This window comes from Myotis nattereri (assembly GCF_964212035.1).
Source record: "Myotis nattereri genome assembly, chromosome: 3".
NCBI lineage: Eukaryota > Metazoa > Chordata > Mammalia > Chiroptera > Vespertilionidae > Myotis > Myotis nattereri.
In genome coordinates this window covers 58,588,572-58,608,636 of record NC_138077.1, presented here as the reverse complement: position 1 = coordinate 58,608,636, position 20,065 = coordinate 58,588,572, and the positions used below count along the sequence as shown (strand labels likewise).

The 20,065-nt window shown below is 39.4% G+C and overlaps 1 protein-coding gene across 1 annotated transcript in view; it reads left to right on the top strand.

Moving 5' to 3' along the window:
• CD86 (CD86 molecule) overlaps nt 1-19,859 on the top strand; it is a 90,403-nt gene extending 70,544 nt beyond the window's left edge. The window contains exon 8 of the mRNA XM_081087662.1: nt 18,218-19,859. Within this exon, the coding sequence (XP_080943788.1) occupies nt 18,218-18,222 (5 nt within the window). The 3' untranslated portion in view covers nt 18,223-19,859. The remainder of the gene's footprint in view (nt 1-18,217) is intronic.
• The last annotated feature ends 206 nt before the right edge of the window (nt 19,860-20,065 follow it).

Here is a 20,065-nt window from a genome sequence, read left to right as displayed (position 1 = left end):
TATGGGGTGGGGCCACAACATTAGTAACAAAGAAACAGATTTTCTGGAGGATGAGGTCCAGAAATCAGGATTTTAAAATGATTCCCAGGTGATTCTAATGTGCAGCCAAGGTTGAGAACCACTGGTCTATAGCATCTATGTTGGAGGCTCCTTGTGATGTCTGATTAACTTTGATTGTCTATTCATGAGTAAGAGTGAGAAGCTAAAAATTTGTTTGGAGGATCTGAGTCTATGGATTGGCTTATTAACTTTAGCTTTATTATAAAGGAATCTGGTGAACCTTTTTAGGAAACCATCTTTAAAAGGTCTTTTCTCTTAGGCTGGTAGTTTTGCAGTATTTTGAAGGTAGAAGTCTGGCTGTCAGTATTTTGGGAGCCAAATGAGAGAAGGGTGTGTGTGTGTGTGTGTGTGTGTGTGTGTGTGTGTGTGTGTGTGTGTGTTCATGCGTGTTTTAGTGGTGGAGTCTCTGCAGGCTTGACTCAGTATGCATAAATTTACTTAATCCATGTGTTTTCAGTATGGTAACTCTATTCTCAAATGTGTGAGATGTCTCTCAGTTCACTTTTTTTTTATCCTCTCCAGAGAATAAGACTCCATACGTCTGCCAGGGTGGGAGAGGGACGTTGCCCAATGGTGTGGAGTGGGAAAGGAGAGCAGCTCTAACTGCTTCTCAAACAGCCTTTACCCAGTCTTCTTCATTTTGGCCTTGATATTTGCTCCCAATCTTCACCCTCAGTTGGTAACCAGTCCTGCCAGTTCCTGAGGTTTTTGATGATTATAGGGTATAAACTGTGTTGTTTCTTGGGTTTCCCAACTAACAGATAAGATTTGGCTGTCTTGCCTTGCCAGTTATTTACCTCTCATCCATCTACTCTTGTAGATTACAAACTGTTATCTCTTTCCCTATTCTTGCATTTGTTAACTTCTTCCATTTAAATTTAAAAATAATTTTTTCTTTAGTCTTAATGGAATTTCAGGAAGTAATGGAATTAGATGTGTATATTTAACCTATCACCTTACCTGGAACTCCACTACTCAAAATTTCCAGAACTTTACCATTGACTGCCTCCAGCCCTAAATCCAAAGTCATCAACCATGTGACTCCAAACTAACTCAACTCTTTACCAACCTTATTTTTCCCTCTTCTCATATTGGAAAACCATGATCCTGCCTGATTTATCTGCTAATAATTTTTTAAATATAACTCGTATTGTCTGGGTTTTTTTACTTACGCTAATCTGGAATATTTCTCCCATCTCCCACTGCTTACTGGACTTATGTTCATCATTAAAGTTTGGCTCAAATACCACTACTTCTGTGGGACTACATGCTTCAGTATTACAAATGACATCACATCCTTCTTATCGAAGAACACCCTTTCCAGCAATAACACATTCTTTTTCCAACACTTTTCTTCTCCACCAAGCACCATGACTCTAGCCATTGGCCAATTTATAGAGCAGCTCCAGGTTTCCCAAGGTGAACTTCAAGCCACTGAATAAGCAAGTGTCCTCCTGATGTGCACAACCTTAGTTCTAAACCCATTGGTCTGGGTAGTTGCATGCTCTACATGCCAAATTCACCCCAACCATCCTGACTTTCAACCACTGAATTGCCTCTTTTCCTTGCCACACCACTTAGACCTGACAATCAGTTCCTACTCCCGTGTTACAACTTCAGTTTCCCTCTCTAAATACAACTTGGATTCACCCCCCTAAAAAACTGCCTCCCAGGAAAATCATCTTCTCACCCATCTCAACCTCTGGAACCCATTATTTCAGAGTTTTTATACCAGACCAGCTCTTCCCAGCCAACAGGAAGCAGGATTAACAGAGTACATTATTCTACACAGGAGGTAGCTATATTCCCTGTTTCTATCCCTCATTTTTAGTTAGACATCCTTATTAACTAAAGTAAAACTTCTCATATTGTGAAATCATATAATTTAAGAGCTCAAAAGAAGCCCATCAGTTCTTGTCCCTCATGGGGGACTGATGAAGGCTGGTTGCCACAGGTATTGGGAAGCAGGGAGGGTCTGGAGATATGGGAAACAGAGAGAGAAGACTCACTCAGAGGTGGTGGCAATGTTAAAATAGAATAAAAAAAGGAAAAATGTCCATTTATGGCTACATCTCTGAACCTTGCTGCACTTTGCCTATTTGTAACAAAACACTTTTAAGCACGTAGATAGTTATATCTGATTATTCCTTATACATGTCTTTATATACTAGAGAAATGTTACACTGTGCTGACACCCACTTCCCAGCTCTTCCAGGGAACAGGAAGAACAGAAGGTCTGAGTAAGCCCCTTGGGAACCTTATTTACAAAAGAATTATTTACAAAATAATTATTGTAAAGTTAATAAGCCAATACATAGACTCAATTAAATTACTTAATCTCCCTGATGCACGAAATTTGTGCAAGAGTAGGCAGGCCTTCCTTCCCTCTGCTGCCAGCACCAGCTTCCCTCGCAGCCCGGGCTTCCTCAGGAAGGTGGTCCAGAAGGACATCTGATCTAATTAGCATATTATGCTTTATTATTATAGATTCCTGTGAATAGTAGTAAAAATAAAAGTCATGATAATGAAGGAAGCAGAAAAGAGATTAGAATTAGTAGTTTTCACATCTTATAAGGAAGCATATAAAATTTCCATTTCTCAAATTATTTCCTATTAATCTACACTTTTGACTGTAGTGATTAATAAATTTTTTAGTGGGCAAGGAAATACATCTCAAATTTGTATGACCGTATAGCTGCAGAGTCTAAATCAGAATCACAGAGTTGGTGGAACCATAGATGTTGTGTCAGGGGTCAAGGCTGTCTACTAATGAAGTTTGCCTTGGTCTTTAGCATCTATGTTGGAGGCTTTCTCTATGTTGGATTATCCTTGATTGTCTATTCATAAGTAAGAGTGAGAAATCAAAAATTTGCTTGGAGGATCTGGGTCTATGGATTGGCTTATTAACTACTAGAGGTCTGGTGCACAAACTTTGTGCACGGGAGGTGGGGGGGGGGGTCCCTCAGCCTGGCCTGCACCCTCTCACAGTCCAGGAGTCTTTGGGGGATGTCCAACTGACAGCAGTTGGACATCTTTAGTGCTGCTACGCTCACCAGCCATGAGCCCAGTGTCTGGCTGAACTGTGCTCCCCCTGTGGGAGCGTACTGACCACCAGGTGCAGCTCCTGTATTGAGCGTCTGACCCCTGGTGGTCAGTGCACATCATAGCAAGTGTTTGAGTGGTCGACTATCTGCCCCCCGGTGGTCAGTGCATGTCATATTAAGTGGTTGAGTGGCCTTAGCATATTAGGCTTTTATTATATAGGATTTACAGATTTACTGTAAAGGAATCTGGTGAGCCTTTTTAGGAAATCATCTTTAGGTCTTTACTCTTGGGCTGGTAGTTTTGCAGTATTTTGCCTGGAAGGTAGAAGTCTGGCTGTCAGCATTTTGGGAGCCAAAGGAGAGAGGAGGTTTGTGTGTGTGTGTTCCTCCTCTTCCTGGCACCAATCATACTGTTTCCTATTCGTATACACACAAGAACAATAATGTACTTTTATAAACAAGTGTAACATAGAGATGAGAGTGCCCAGTACTTTTTAAGTGTTTTTATTATGAAAAGATACCTTTTTAAAATAGACACAAGCTTATTTCAGAAAGTGTGTCTCTAGCCTGATAGTGGGGCCAGCTCAGTGCTACTCATAGCATATGGCAGAGTGGCTTCTTCCCAAAACCTAATTGTATATCATTGTTCTGAGATTAAAAGCTGTGAACTCATGGGTTTGCTAAATGTATAGAGTGCAGAGTAAAAAAATCACTGAATTGTCCTAACAATCTATTAGAAATGGGAGACATGTAGAAAGTATCCTTTTTTTCTTTTTCTGTTTTTGTGGCAAATGAGAGCAAAGAGAAGATTCGCCAAACACCAAATAGAGCCATGTGCAGAACTTAGGTTCCCAACCTTCAGACCAAGGTGCTTTCCCCCTTACTCAGACCCTCTGTTCTTCCTGTTCCCTGGAAGAGCTGGGAAGTGGGCGTCAGCACAGTGTAACACAGCCAGAGCATGGACTTTGAGTCAGATAGACCTGACGCTGTTATAGTTGGCCTGTGACCTTAGGCAAATTAGTTAATCTCCCTGATTCCCAGTTTCCTTATGTATAAATAGGCTTAATAAAACATACATACCTCACGAGATCAAGGACAATCTAGAAGATATGAGGATTATACAAATGAGAAGAGGAGAGGAGAGGAGAGGAGGGGAGGAGAGGAGAGGAGAGGAGAGGAGAGGAGAGGAGAGGAGAGGAGAGGAGAGGAGAGGAACCCCAGCAAACCTGTAATTAGAGTGGGGTTAGGAGTGATGAGGGAGCATTAGTAGTGAGAGAATTGGAACAGGAAGTCATCATGGAGTAATAGGGGTGGGTGTGGATTTTCATATGACTCTCAGACCAGAAGTCCCTGCACACCCTGATGAAAGCCACAAATGCTCCTACAATCATTGCTACATCAGCATCACATGAAGAAGCCTTTCAGAATCTCAGCCCAGGGGACTTTTCCATCTTTACTATTTGAGGCCAAAGCCATCTTTCTAAGACCTTCCTTATCTCCCCTTTGTAAGATTATTTCCAGACATTCCCCAAATCTCTACTCCTCTGTTGATATTTAGCAAGAGCTCTGTTATTGCTAAATAGAACATGAAATTCTAAGCTGTCAGGTTGAGATAAAAAGGGGGTAGGGGGGTAGGGATCCCTAGCCAAGATTTTGAAAGACATCCATTTTAGAGGGCACTCATACAGAAGATGGTTTGTGGGGGAGAGGAGTGTGTATATCAGAGGCAGGAAAATCACTTAGGAAACTGGCACAAGCATGGCATTTCTAAGAAGCCGAACTAGGCAAAGCCTCCTGACATTTCCAGAGTGGATCCTGGTGCCTGGGCTCATTAGACCAGGGGCATGGCCGAGTAGACTCCACTACAGAAGTGAATCCAAATGACAGGGAAATGGAAACTTAAGGGAGTTGTTCTACTAGAGGTAGATCACAGGAGTTCTCTGTACTCAATCTGAATGAGAGGAAAGAAATCCTAAAATATGATGTTGGAAAGGCTAGATGATCCGCCATAGCTAGAAGACTAAAAATAGTATTATACATCAGTCTTTGATTTAGTCACCAAGGTGAAAATGTCCTTTTCTATATCACAGACCCAGCATGAGTTAGGGCAAAGGTTAATTTCAGATATGAGAGACATTAGACAGAACGGAAAGCAGGGTCTATTTGCTTCCAGATCCCTGACTATCAAATAATTAATTTGATGTGAATTTCTTAAATTCGTATTTGCAACCCAAAGCATATATGTGAAGTTTAAAATGTGCCAGGGTATGATTACCTTGCTGACTGGTAGCACAAACTACCAGTTATATGCTGTTTCCACCAGCCCACCTGCCACTTTTTAACTGTACACATCACGTATTTGCCCTCAGGCTTCAGACCTCACAACTTCTGTAAGAACAAGTGAGCTGTGTCCACTTGATGGGAAAACATCATCTATTCCATTTTTTTAAAAGCTGATCCAAACAATCAAATCAGCCCTCTTTTTTTAGGATTTACTAATATCTTCTCTAGTTTTAAATTTATTTATTGAATTCTTTTAGTGTGTCAGAGTTTGAGACTCTATCAATTTTAAAAAAAAGAAGAGGATTGCTTTTCAAACATTAAAAATAAATCCGTTTCTGTGTCCAAACCAGCCATGCATATTATTAACATGTATGAATGTTCTCAGGGTTTAAAGAGTCTTGGATGAAAAAAAAAAAAAAAAAGTACTGTAGCAAAACTTAGAGAAACAAGATGGCAGATCAATGAGAATTTTAAAAACTTTCATTCTCTCAAAGTAATTGCTTATATCCAGAACTTGCTAGCAATGGTTTATTTGTAACAGAAAATATCAGTGAAATATGAAGAAAATCTTACATTAGGGTATTAAGCATTGGAAACAATTTTCAAATCTTCCCAAACCTATGTAAGGAAGAGATGTTGCTGCATCATCATCTTCATCTCTATTTCTTGAGCCCACCATGTGCCAGGAACTATGTTAAACAGTTTACATATATTATCTTGGGAAGAAGGGAAAAGTTTGCATCATCTTTTAGAAGTTTAATAACTTTTAGGAAAACCAAAAAGAAAGCATGCTGATTAAGATAGTATGAGAATATAGAGAAGATAAAAGAATTATGAAAGCAGTAGACTAGTGACCTACCGTTTTTGTTGTATTGAGGCAGGATGATGCAATGTGAACCCAAATTGTCCTTCACTAAGGCTCTGGTATGAGTGATCATGAGGAAAGAACTGATGGGGAAGAACTGGTAGTATTCAAAAATAATTTATCCTAAAGAAAGAGAGAATCCAGGTTTGGATATTTGATTCAGGAATCATGGAACTATTGTTAAACGGAGTAAGTAGATTTTGAGGAAACCAGAATGTCTGTCACTCAGCTTATTGTCTAATTCACATTTAACCCAAAGGTGGAGCCAGTCCTAAGAAAGTAGATCCAAGAGATGGATCATGGGGAGGTCAGGCAGGCCCCTCCAGCCACCCTTGAAACAAATCTACACCTGGGCTCTTCAGTTATGTGAGCCAATAAGTCATTTTTCTCTCTCTCCCTCTCCTCTCCTCACATCCCTTTTTATTCCTTGAGTTGATTTTATTCCTTAAGTCAGACTTTCTGTTCTAGACAACAGAATGTTCTTAATTGATAAATTACAGCAGTGGTTCTCAACCTGCCTAATGCCGCGACCCTTTAATACAGTTCCTCATGTTGTGGTGGCCCCCAATTTCATTGTTACAAATTGAACATGATTAAAGCATAGTGATTAATCACAAAAACAATATGTAATTATATATGTGTTTTCCGATGGTCTTAGGCGACCCCTGTGAAAGAGTCATTCAACCCCCAAAGGGGTCATGACCCCCAGGTTGAGAACCACTGCATTACAGAATGGAAAAGCCTTGGCCCAGCTGAGACTAAAGGCACAATCAGTACTTTCAGGCCACTCTCTTTCTCTCTTCAACTTTATTTTGGCTCAGATTTTTTGCCTGCTGATATCCTCTCCTATTATAGGCAGGTTCCTTTAATACAGCCAGGAAAGGTGGCCACAAGCAGCTCCAGCTTATGTTGTCCAGAGTATCTTCTCTGTTGGATCCAGCAGAATATCCTTAAGAGGATGCTGATTGGGCTTGTTTAGGTCAAAGTTTATCCCAGAAGCTATGACCATGACTAGGGATTTTGGAACTTATTCTCTCTTGCTCCCTCCCCCAAATCCTAGGGGAATGGAATCAATCCAAACTTAAATACATGGAACGGAGGAAAGGTGGTGTAATGGTTGTTGCTGGTGTCCCACCCAGGAGCCCTTTACCTGGCCAGTGCACCTCTTCCCCGGGTGCTGTGAATGTTGACTGATAACCCACAGCTTCCCTCTCTCTGAGACTTGCCCTTACTCATACAGGAACCTCCTCCCTTAATTCTATCTTCATTTAAAAGTTGGTTTTATCATCGATGGACACTTAAGTTATTTCCTTGTCTTAGCAATTGTAAATAACACTGCAGTAAACATGAGGGTGCATATATGTTTTCAAATTAGTATTTTAGTCTTCTTTGTGTAGATATTCAGAAGTTGAATTGCTGGATCATGTGATGGTTCTATGTTAATTTTTTTAGGAACCCCCATACTATTTTCCATATTGGCTGCACCAAACTGCATTTCCACCAATAGTGCATAAGGGTTCCCTTTTCTCCACTTTCTCACTGAGACTTATTATTTCTTGTCTTTTTTGTAATAGCCTTTCTAACTATTGTGAGGTTTTTGCTTTTTTTTAAATTTCAAGAAAAACCATTTTAAATATAGCATTACATGCAATAAACATTAAATATTTATGGAGAGTATGTTTTAGGTTTGTGAAATATGCTGTTGGTATTTAAATGGAAATTGCATTGAATCTAGAGATTGCTTTGGGTAGTATGGACATTTTAATGATGTTGATTCTACCAATCCATGAACACAGTATATTCTTCCATTGGTTTATGTCTTCCTCTATCTCTTTTTTCTTTTTCTTTCTTTTTTTTAAGGTAAATAACATTTTATTTTATTTTATTTTAAATTTTGTTTTATTGCTTAGAGCAGCCGAGGGTTTGAAATGAATAAAACTAAAAAAAGAAAAAAGACCGTACCCTTTTATGTAATGATGTTTACTTTGAATTTATATTAGTTCACACAAACACTCCATCCATGCTTTTGTTCCAGCCCTCCGGTCCAGTTTAAGAACCCATTGTGGCCCTCGAGTCAAAAAGTTTGCCCACCCCTGGCTTAGAGTATTAAAAAGAGTATTACATATGTCTCCTTTTTTTCCCCCTTGACCTTCCCCCGGCATCCCCTACCCACCAGTGTCTTGTGTCCATTGGTTATGCTTATATGCATGCATACAATTCCTTCGGTTGATCTCTTACCCAACTCCCAACCCTCCCCGGCCTTCCCACTGTAGTTTGACAGTCTGTTCAATGCTGCTCTGCCGCTGTATCTATTTGTGTTCATCAGTTTATAATGGTCTTGATTATCCACGAATGAGTGAGTTCATGTGGTATTTTTCTTTCATTGACTGGCTTATTTCACTTAGCATAATGCTCTCCAGTTCCATTCATGCTGTTGCAAATGGTAAGAATTCCTTCTTTTTTTTTTTTAAATTACATCTTTATTGTTCAGATTATTACAGTTGTTCCTCTTTTTCCCCCCATAGCTCCCCTCCACCCGGTTCCCACCCCACCCTCTGCCCTTACTCCCCCTCCACTGTCCTCATCCATAGGTGTATGATTTTTGTCCAGTCTCTTCCAGCACCCCCCACACCCCTTTCCCCCTCGAGAATAATCAATCCATTCCCTTTCTATGCCCCTGATTCTATTATAAGGAATTCCTTCTTTTTTACAGCAGCATAGTATTCCATTGTGTAGATGTACCACAGTTTTCTAATCCATTCATCTGCTGATGAGCACTTAGGCTGTTTCCAAATCTTAGCTATGGTAAATTGTGCTGCTATGAACAGATGGGATGCATATATCCTTTCTGATTGGTGTTTCTGGTTTCCATTTTTAACTTTTTGAGGAAACTCCATACTGTCTTCCATAGTGGCTGCACCAGTCTCCATTCCCACCAGCAGTGCATGAGTGTTCCTTTTTCTCCACATCCTCTCCAGACATAAACAGATGGAAGAACATACCATGTTCTTGGATTGGTAGAATCAACATCATTAAAATGTCCATACTACCCAAAGCAATCTAGAAATTCAATGCACTCCCTATTAAAATACCAACAGCATATTTCACAGACCTAGAATGAACTCTCCAAAAATTCATCTGGAATAAAAAAAAAAAAGACCCTGAATAGCTGCAGCGATCCTGAGAAAGAAGAACAAAGTAGGTGGGATCTCAGTTGAAGATATCAAGCTCTATTACAAAGCCACTGTTCTCAAAACTGCTTGATACTGGCACAAGAACAAACATATAGATCAATGGAATAGAATATAGAGCCCAGAAATCAACCCAAACCAACATACTCAATTAATAGTTGACAAAGGAGGCAAGAACATACAATGGAGTCAAGATAGTCTCTTCAATAAATGGTGTTGGGAAAATTGGACAGATACATGCAAAAAAATGAAACTAGATCACCAACTTACACCATACACAAAAATAAACTCAAAATAGATAAAGGACTTAAATGTAAGATAGGAAACCATAAAAATACTAGAGGAATCCAAAGGCAACAAAATCTCAGACATATGTCAAAGCAATTTCTTCACAGATACAGCTCCTAGGGCATCGGAAACTAAAGAGAAAATAAACAAATGGAACTACATCAAAATAAAAAGCTTCTGCACAGCAAAACAAACCATCAACAAAACAACAAGAAAACCCACTGCATGGGAGAACATATTTGCCAATGTTATCACCGGTAAGGGTTTAATCTCCAACATTTATAGGGAACTCATACAACTTAACAAAAGGAAGATAAACAATCCAATCAAAAAATTGGCAAAGGACCTACATAGACACTTTTCAAAAGATGACATTCAGAAAGCCAAAAAAAAAAAAAAAAAAAAAAGAAAAGAAAGCCAAGAGACATATGAAAACATGCTCAAAATCACTAATCTTCTGAGAGATGCAAATCAAAATGACAATGAGATACCATCTCACACCTGTCAGAATGTCTATCATCAACATATCTCTTTTTTCTTTTTTTTTTTTTTTTAAATATATTTTATTGATTTTTTACAGAGAGGAAGGGAGAGAGATAGAGTTAGAAACATCGATGAGAGAGAAACATCGGTCAGCTGCCTCCTGCACATCTCCCACTGGGGATGTGCCCACAACCCAGGTACATGCCCTTGACCGGAATCAAACCTGGGACCCCTCAGTCCGCAGGCCGTCGCTCTATCCACTGAGCCAAACCGGTTTCGGCAACATATCTCTTTTTTCAATGTCCTATAGCTTTCTGAGTACAGGTCTTTTACCTCCTTAGTTAAGTTTATTCCTAGGTATCTCAATTTTTTTGGTGCAATGGTAAATGGGATTGGTTTTTTTTTTAGTTTCTCTTTCTGTGAGTTCATTATTGGTGTATAAGAAGGCCATAGATTTCCAGGTGTTAATTTTGTATCCTGCTACATTGCCAAATTCATTTATCAAGTCTAATAGTTTTTGGATGGAGTCTTTGGGGTTTTCTATGTACAATATTATGTCATCTGCAAATAAGGACAGTTTTACTTCTTCTTTTCCAATTTGGATGCCTTTTATTTCTTCTTCTTGTCTAATTGCAATGGCTAATACTTCCAGTACTATGTCGAACAGGAGTGGTAAAACTTGGCATCCCTGTCTTGTTTCTGTTCTTAGGGAAAATGGTTTTAGTTTTTGCCCATTAAGTATGATGTTGGCTGTAGGTTTGTCATATTTGGCCTTTATCATGTTGAGATATGCTCTCTCTATTCCCACTTTGCTGAGGGTTTTTATCAAAAATGGGTGTTGGATTTTGTTGAATGCTTTTTCTGTGTCTATTGATATGATCATGTGATTTTTGTCTTTCAGTTTTTTTATGCAATGTATCACATTTATTGATTTGCCAATATTGTACCAGCCTTGCATCCCTGGAATAAATCCCACTTGATCATGGTGTATGATCTTTTAAATATACTGCTGGATGCGATTTGCTAAGATTTTGTTGAGGATTTTAGCATCTATGTTCATCATGAATATTTGCCTGTAATTCTCTTTCTTTGCAGTATCTTTATCTGGTTTTAGAATTAGGATAATGCTGGCCTCATAAAAAGAGTTTGGAAGTGTTCTTTCCTCTTGGATTTTTTAAATAGTTTGAGGAGTACAGGTGTTAGTTCTTCTTTGAATGTTTGGTAAAACTCCCCTGTGAAGCCATCCAGACCTGGGCTTTTGTTTGGTGAGAGTTTTTTTTTATTATTGCTTCTATTTCATCAGTTGTTATTGGCTTATTCATGTTTTTTGATTCTTCCTGATTCAGTCTTGGGAGATTGTATTTTTCTAAGAATTTGTCTATTTCATCCACATTGTCCAGCTGTTGGCATATAGTTGTTCATAGTATATTCTTACAATCCTTTGTATTTCTGTGGTGTCAGTGGTTACTTCTTCACTTTTGTTTCTGATTTCTTTATTTGGGTCCTCTCTCTTTGTTTCTTGATTAATCTGGCTAATGGTTTATCAATTTTGTTTATCCTTTCAAATAACCAACTCTTGGTTTCATTGATTTTTTGTTTTGTTTGTTTTTTTAGTCTCTATGTTATTTATTTCTGCTCTAATCTTTATTATTTCCTTCCTTCTACTTACTCTGGGCTCTTCTTGTTGTTATCTTTCTAGTTCTTTAAGTTGTAGGGTTAAACAGTTTATTGCTGATTTTTCTTGTTTTTTGAGGTATGCCTGTAGTACTATGAACTTCCCTCTCAGGACTGCTTTTGCTGTGTCCCAGAGATTTGGGGTTGTTGTGTGTTCATTCTCATTTGTTTCCAGGAAGTTTTTATTATTTCTTTCTCGATCTCATTGGTAACCCATTCATTGTTTAATAACATGCTATTTAGCCTCCATTATTTGAATGTTTTTGGGTGTTTTTACTGTAGTTGATTTCTAATTTTACTCCACTGTAATATGAGAAGATGCTTGATATGATTTCAATCTTCTTGAACTTGTAGAGACTTGTTTTGTGTCCTAACCTGTGGTCTATCTTTGTGAATGGTCCATGTGCACTTGAGAAGAATGTATATTCTGCTGCATTGAGATGAAATGTTCTATGAATGTCAATTAAATCCATCTGATCCAGTGTGTCCTTTAGAGTCTCTATGTCTTTGTTAAGTTTTTGTCTGGAAGATCTATCCAGTGAAGTCAGAGGGGTGTTAAAGTCCCCTGTTATGACTATATTGTTGTCAATCTCTCCATTAAAGTCCTCTAGAAGTTTTTATATATATTTAGGTGCTCCTATATTGAGTGCATATATGTTTACCAGGGGTATATCCTCTTGTTGGATTGACCCCTTTAGTATTTTGTAGTGACCTTTGTTGTCTCTTGTGATGGCCTTCATTTTAAAGTCTTTTTGTCAAATATGAGTATTGCTACTCCAGCTTTTTTTTTTTTCTTTTCCATTTGCATGGAAAAAATTTTTTCATCCCTTCACTTTTATCATATGTGTGTCTTTTGTTTTGAGGTGGGTCTCTTGTAGACAGCATATAGTTGGGTCTTGTTTTTGTAACCATTCAGCTACCCTATGCCTTTTGATTGGAGCATTTAGTCCATTTACATTTAGGGTTATTATTGATAGGTACTTATTTATAGCCATTTTAATTCTGTATGGCTAGGTTTCTCTCTCTGTTTCTTCTTCTCATTATGGCAATCTCTTTAATGCTGACTTACATTTCTTGTAATGCTGACTTGGTGGTGATATACTCCTTTAGCCTTTTTTTGTGTGTGGGGAGCTCTTTATTTGACCATCTATTTGAATGATAGCCTTACTGGATATAGTAATCTTGGTCTCAGATTCTTGCTTTCCATTACCTTGAGTACTTTATGCCATTCCCTTCTGGCCTGTAGAGCTTCTGGTGAGAAATCAGGTGTCAGCCTTATGGGAACTTCTTTGTAGGTAACAATTTTCTTTTCTCTTGCTGCCTTTAAGATTCTCTCTTTGTCTTTAATTTTTGGCATTTTAATTATGATGTGTCTGAGCATGGGCCTATTTGGGTTCTTCTTGTTTGGGGTTCTCTGTGCCTCCTGAACTTGTGTGATTTTATTCCTTTACCAGGTTGGGGAAGTTTTCTGCCATTATTTCTTCAAACACCTTCTCTATGCCTTTCACCCTTACTGCCTCTTCTGGCACACCTGCTATTCTACTATTGTTATGTTTCACATTGTCTCACAGCTTCCTTAAGCTGTCCTCCTGTTTTTTAATTATTTTTTCTTTTGGTTCTTTGATTGAGTGATATTTTCAACTCTGTCTTCTAATTCACTTATTTGATCCTCGGTTTCCCCGAATCTGCTATGTATTCCTTCCAATGTGTTCTTTATTTGTGTTACGTCATTCTTTATCTCATAGTTACTGTATTTATTTTCACGCTATTGAGCATCTTTACCATCATTACTCTGAACTCTGTTTCACATAAATTTCTTATCTCTGCTTCATTTACCTCTTCTTCTGGAAAATTCTCTAGGTCTTTCATTTGGGGATTGTTTGTTTTCTCACTTTGGCTTTCTATTTGGTTTTGTGACTATGTATTAGGTATTCTCTACACCTCTCAATCTCTAGTGCAGGACAGTGTTAAAGGCTGTTTCTGACTAATTAGGTCAGGCAAAGACTCAAAGCCTCCAGAGATCTTCTCTTCCTACAGACTGACAGGATTCCACTTGACTTGCCCTAGGGCAATTGTCCTCAGGTGTGGTGAGAGTTTTTTTTCAACAGGCTAGGGCAGTTGCTTCTGCCTGGAGGCTAATTGTTATTTTTATTCTTTTAAGTGGCCTCAGGACAAGGTGTTTTCTAATAGGATGTGTCAATTGTCTTCCCCCCAGTCAAGACAAATGTCTATGTGTGAAAGATGTCTTCCGCTGTGTGAGGGAATGACTAAGCCCAGGAAACTTGGGATGTCTGCCTTCTGAGCTCTATGCCACAAGTCCCCAGTCCTGGCTTCTGCTCTCACAGCTCCAGTCCACTTCCCCCTTCTTCTGCCAGAGCACAAGGTGGATGGCTCCATGGGCAATTTTGTGCATTGCCCTTTAAAAGGGTGCCTGAATTTTTAGCTGTTACTCTCTGGCAGACAGCACCCCACTGCTTTTCACAGCCAGATGTTATGTGGGTATCCTCCTCAGTTTTGGTGCTCTCTGCTGGGGAGCCCATCTTAGGGATTAGATCCAAGAGTATCTGAGTATCTCTCCAAGACTTCAGTTGCTATCTGTGGGTGCCCCACCACCCTTTCACGCCTCCACCCCTCCTACCAATCTCTATGCAGTCTCCACTTTCAGTCCTCAGGTGTCAGGGTTCTCTCCTGTGAGTTTTCTGTTGGTTATTCAGGAAGATTTTCCTGTATTTTAGTTGTAATATCAGTTTGTTCCTGGGAGCATGTCTGTGCAGCATCAACTTCTGGTGTGAGGTTTTGATTGACATTTCTCTAATGATTAATGATATTGAACATCTTTTTATATACTTATTAGCTGTCTTTATGCCTTTTTTGGAAAAATTTATTTAGATTGTCTGCCCATTTTTTTTTTTATAAATATATTTTATTGATTTTTTACAGAGAGGAAGGGAGAGAGATAGAGAGTTAGAAACATCGATGAGAGAGAAACATCGATCAGCTGCCTTCTGCCAACCCCCTACTGGGGATGTGCCCGCAACCAAGGTACATGCCCTTGACCCGAATCGAACCTGGGACCTTTCAGTCCGCAGGCCGAGGCTCTATCCACTGAGCCAAACCGGTTTTGGCTGTCTGCCCATTTTTAATCAGATTTTTTTTACTATTGAGTTGTATGAGTTCTTCATATATTTTTGATGTTAGTACCTAATCAAATATATTATTTGAAAATGTGTTCATTCAATTACTTTTTCATTTTATCAATGGTTTCCTTTGTTTTGCAGTTTCTTTATTTGATGTTGTCCCACTTATTTATTTATTTGTTTGTTTGTTTGCTTGTTTGTTTTTGTTGCCTTTGCTATTGGTGTCAATTCCAAAAAATTATTACTAAGACATACATCAAGAAACTCACCACCTGTGATTTCTTCTAGGAGTTTTATGCTTTTAGGTCTTAACATTCAAGTTTTTAATTCATACTGCTTGTATACCCATGAAACTGCTGCCAAAACCAAGATTCAGAACATTTTCTTCACTCCCAAAAGATTCAGCACTCCCGCTGAAGTCCATCCCTCTCTCCATCCTTGGCCCTCAGACAGCTATCAATTGCTTTTTGTCATTATAAATTATGGATTACATAGATTAACTTATGGATAATAAATTTCCATAAATGAAAATCATAGAGTATGTATACTTTTTTGACTGGCTTCTTTCACTCAGCATGATTTTGAGAATTCACTTATTCTTGCCGAGCAATTTAATTTTTCCTAAGTTAGGGATGTTATGAAGAACTAGAGGCCTAATGCACAAAATTGATTCACTCGGGGCAGGGGGGCCCTCAGCCCAGCCTGTGCCCTCTCACAGTCCAGGAGCCTTCAGGGGATGTCCAACTGATGGCTTAGGCCCCCCAGGAGCAGGCCTAAGCCAGTAGTTGGACATCCTCCTTGCAGTCCAGGACCCCACACTCCTTACCACCCACCTGCTCACTGCGCCTTACAGCTGGGCTCACTGCTCCTTAGTGCTGCCACAGAGGCTGGAGAGGCTCCCGCCACAACTGCTGCACTCACCAGCCGTGAGCCCAGCTTCTGGCTGAGCGGTGCTCCCCCTGTGGGAGCACACTGACCACCAGGGGGCAGCTCCTGCGTGAAGCATCTGCCCCCTGGTGGTCAGTGTGTGTCATAACAACTGGTCATTCCACCGTTGAGTCAATTTGCATATTAGCCTTTTATTATATAGCATACTATTGTTAACATTTGTTTAAAAAGGAATAACAGGCCAATAAATGGGGGCTATAAAAATGGAGTCATTTACCCCCATGTTAGCAAACCAAAACTTAATTGCAACTTCTCCCAGGAATGTGAACTTTAAACAATTAATCTGAAATTTCCCAATTAGCACCAGTAAGGTAATTTGCATAATAATACCCTACCATTCTCTTTACTACCCTCCTCCCCTTAAAAAATATGACCTGGCCCAAAACCAACCTTTCTTTGGTTTTTCAAATAATTCCCATGCCCCACCCTCTTTCTTCTTATAAAAACCTTCCATTTTGTACCATTCCTTGGAATACCCTTCTAGTTGCTAGATGGGGTGCTGCCAGATTCATGAATCACTTAATAAAGCCAATTAGATCTTTAAATTTACTTGGTTAAATTTTGTTTTATGACAGATTTGGGGGCAGTGATGCAATCAAAGGAGATTTCCAGTGGCATCAGGGAAGAGAAACATAAGTGTGGTACCCAGGAAGCCTTTTGAGTTCACTGTCTTTCCCACCATTTCCGGGGCTGTCTGTAAGTTCCTCTCAGTTTTGAGCTCCACTCTCTTTGTATTTAAGCTTCCGATTTAATTGGCTTTCCCTTACTGGGTAGGTCTGCTTGAGCTGGCTGGGGGGTTCTCCCCAGAACCAAGCCCCTAGCCTTTCAGGCCACAATTGCCAGGACTCAGTAACATCGCTTGGTTAATGGCAATATACTAGTAGTGGAAAACTCTGGCCCTTGATTCTGCTCCCAGATTCCATGTTGGTAACTGTTGGTGTGGTAGCAGCTGCAATTCTCCATTTGTTTGGAATCAGTCCACAGTCCCATTCCTATGATTTGCTGGTTCAGTTCTTTCCCTAATCCATGGTTCCGTGGGAATTGTCTGTGGTGTCCACAGGGCCTTTTCTTGGCCAGGATGCAGTAATATCTCTTGGTTACTGCTGATATATTTAGGTGCACAAATTTGGTTGTCTTTTTTTCTAAAGATAAAGGTTAAGGGGAATGGGATCCTTTATATCCAAAAATTTGACAACTATAGTCCCCAAAACTGCAGATATTTAGCAAAATGGCAAAGTATTAACAATGGTCATTATAGGGAATGGCCCAATTAGACAAAAATGTTCACTTAAGAAATGCACTTGAGAGCAAAGGATGCCAGTTAAACATAAAGAAATGGAATGGCTACTTTAATTGATATGCAGAAACTTACAAAAGCCTTTATACTCCAAAGTGCCTTCATTGAAAGATTCATTGCAAAATGCTAATAATAAAAAATTAAAGCTACGAAAGGTATCTAAAACAACACCTTAGGCCTCCACATTATACTCTCCTCAGTATCAAAACACTGGCCCAGAAATTGATGTCTTAATTGTAATCAACTGGAACACTGGAGAAGAAATTTTCCTCAAGATCCTTTGCAAATTCTCCAATGCCTTTATACCTACCTTCAAAGGAGGGCCACATAGGAGCCCCTCCTAAAATTGATGGGACTCTTGAGAGCTTTTCTAGAAAACTGCTATGCTATTCTCTTAAACAGCCAACAGGAAACAGAAATATCTACTGTTTGTCCTGACTAAAACCTGACAAGATATTTGAAAGGAATTAATAACCTTTGATCACAAATTTGGCCAAATTGGAAGCTGATATTCAGAGCCTGGTAGGAATTTTTTTTAACACCTTCCACCCTATGCTAAAACTAGGAAAGAACCATTCCAACAATAAGTGGATGGGTGGGTCATTGCTTTGATATTATTCAGACTGCAATCCAGTTCCTGGGGAACTGGCAACAACTATCTTTGTCTTGCAAATCTCTGTAGGGCCAGAAATGTGGCTCTAGTGGTTCAAAGTTGACCTGCCAAAAATGATCCCTCATTGCCAGACTTTTGCCATCCTGGTGTTCTTATAACATGGTAACAGTGTGCTCCAGAAGTTGAGTATTAAGATGGGTAAACAATGTCTGTAAATGAAATGAACAGTCAGGGCTTTGGATTACAACCATCTGCTGATCCCTTGTTGCCCGTGCTAGTATGACCAGCTACTGTAAGTCTTTGATGTCTTATAATACAAGTCTATTGTCAACAGGTTAAAGAAGCCTTACCAGATCCCAATTCAAAGATTCCTGTTCATTACAGTCTAAAGCCTGGTGCTGGTATTCCAGAAGCATCATGAGAGGAAGACAGCCCATGAGCCCCATTAGAAAGGACCTTTCCAAGTGCTCCTGCTACAAAACTGAGCTGTGGATGTGCATCAGGCTCTACCTGACATCTGGTCCTGTATAGACGCTGGAGACTTCCGAATCAAACTGATGAGGAAAAGAAGGAGCTGACATCAATTAGAGTGCTTCTGTTCAAGACAAAGGGTTAAGACTTCCCACTTCAATAAATTTGGAACATTTTTGCCTTCTTTTACTTTCCTTTACTCCAGCATTGGCCTGGAAAGCTAACACCACCATGCATCTCGCAGGCCATTACTAAGAGGATGACCTTTCAGATTGCTGGATTGTTATCAAAGATTCCAATTTATACAAAATTAACTAGCTAAGATTTTCCTCCACCTATTAAGAGTCCTCAACAGCAGCACCCATTTTTACAAGGCATGTAGGATGACTCTTTGTTTCAGGCTAGGAGATTCTCTTCCCATATGCATTAAAAATCTAACTGACCCCTGGTTTGAACAGGTATATGCAGAAATTCCTGAAAAATGAATCTACTCACAGTTGTGCCATAGCACACAGCCAGGCAATGCCTCTTAGATTATCTAACTGTAACCCTAACTTCACAATTGAACTGGGATTCCTCATTGGTCAACTTCTCTGAATCTACATTGTTGAGTTAGAAAGTACTTACAGGAGGCTTCACTTTAAATTTTAAAAGGACCTTTGGCAGGTCCCTACTTCCCTGGTTTAGGAATAAATATAAATGAGGCAGAAATCTGCTGTGAAAGCAATAGCTAACCCTCACCCTCCATCCCAATCTTTACATTCTCTAGCCAAAGTTGTTCTTGATAATAGAATAACCTTCTATTATATTTTTGCTGAGCAAGGAGGTGTCTGCTGTGGCCAACACTACCTGCTGTACCTGGTTCAGCACTCCTGGGGAAGTGTAAATGCGTGTTCACAGCTGCTAACTACTCAGCAAATGATCTCCCTAGGACTGGAGTACCTGAGAGGGAAGAGAAAGTGACAGTCTTGAAAGCTGTGGGCCTGGGGTCACAGCCTGTGAGAGTTCCAAGATTCAGCACCATGTCATGACCTAGGAATACCACACAAAGCATCAGCAAAAGCTGTAAGAACTAGAGAGTGGTAGCTGAGAGTGGCACTAATGCCTTAATTTTTTGTCACATCTCTCAGGCTGTTTGATCAAAAGGGGGGAATTGTTAAAAAAAGAAGTAATAAGCCCAAAATGGAGTCATTTGCCCCCATGACAGCAAACCAAGACCTAATTGCCAGCTCCTCTTCTAGGAATGTGAACTTCAAGCAGTTAATCAAAAGTATCCTGATTAGCACTAGTAAGATAATTTTCATGAGACCCCTGCCACTCCCTTTCCCCTCAAATAAAAGATGACCTGGCCTGAAACAACCCTTTCTTTTATTTTGCAAAAGCTCCATTGCCCCACCCTCTTTCTGTCTATAAAACCTTTCCATTTTGTTCAACTCTTCATAGTGCCTTTCTACTTGCTGCCCAATTCCTATGTCATCTAATAAAGTCAATTGGTCTTCAAATGTACTCACTTGAATTCTGTGGGTGTTTGTTTTTTTTTTTTTGACACATTCTTATACACATGTCCTGGTATACACTTACAACAGGGTTTGTTTATGTGGTCGTGAGATATGCTTAGCTTCTGTTTTACTAAAGAAAGTCAAACTAATTTCCTAAGGAACTTGTTCCAAATTAAACACCCACCAACATGTATGACAATTTCCACTAAAAA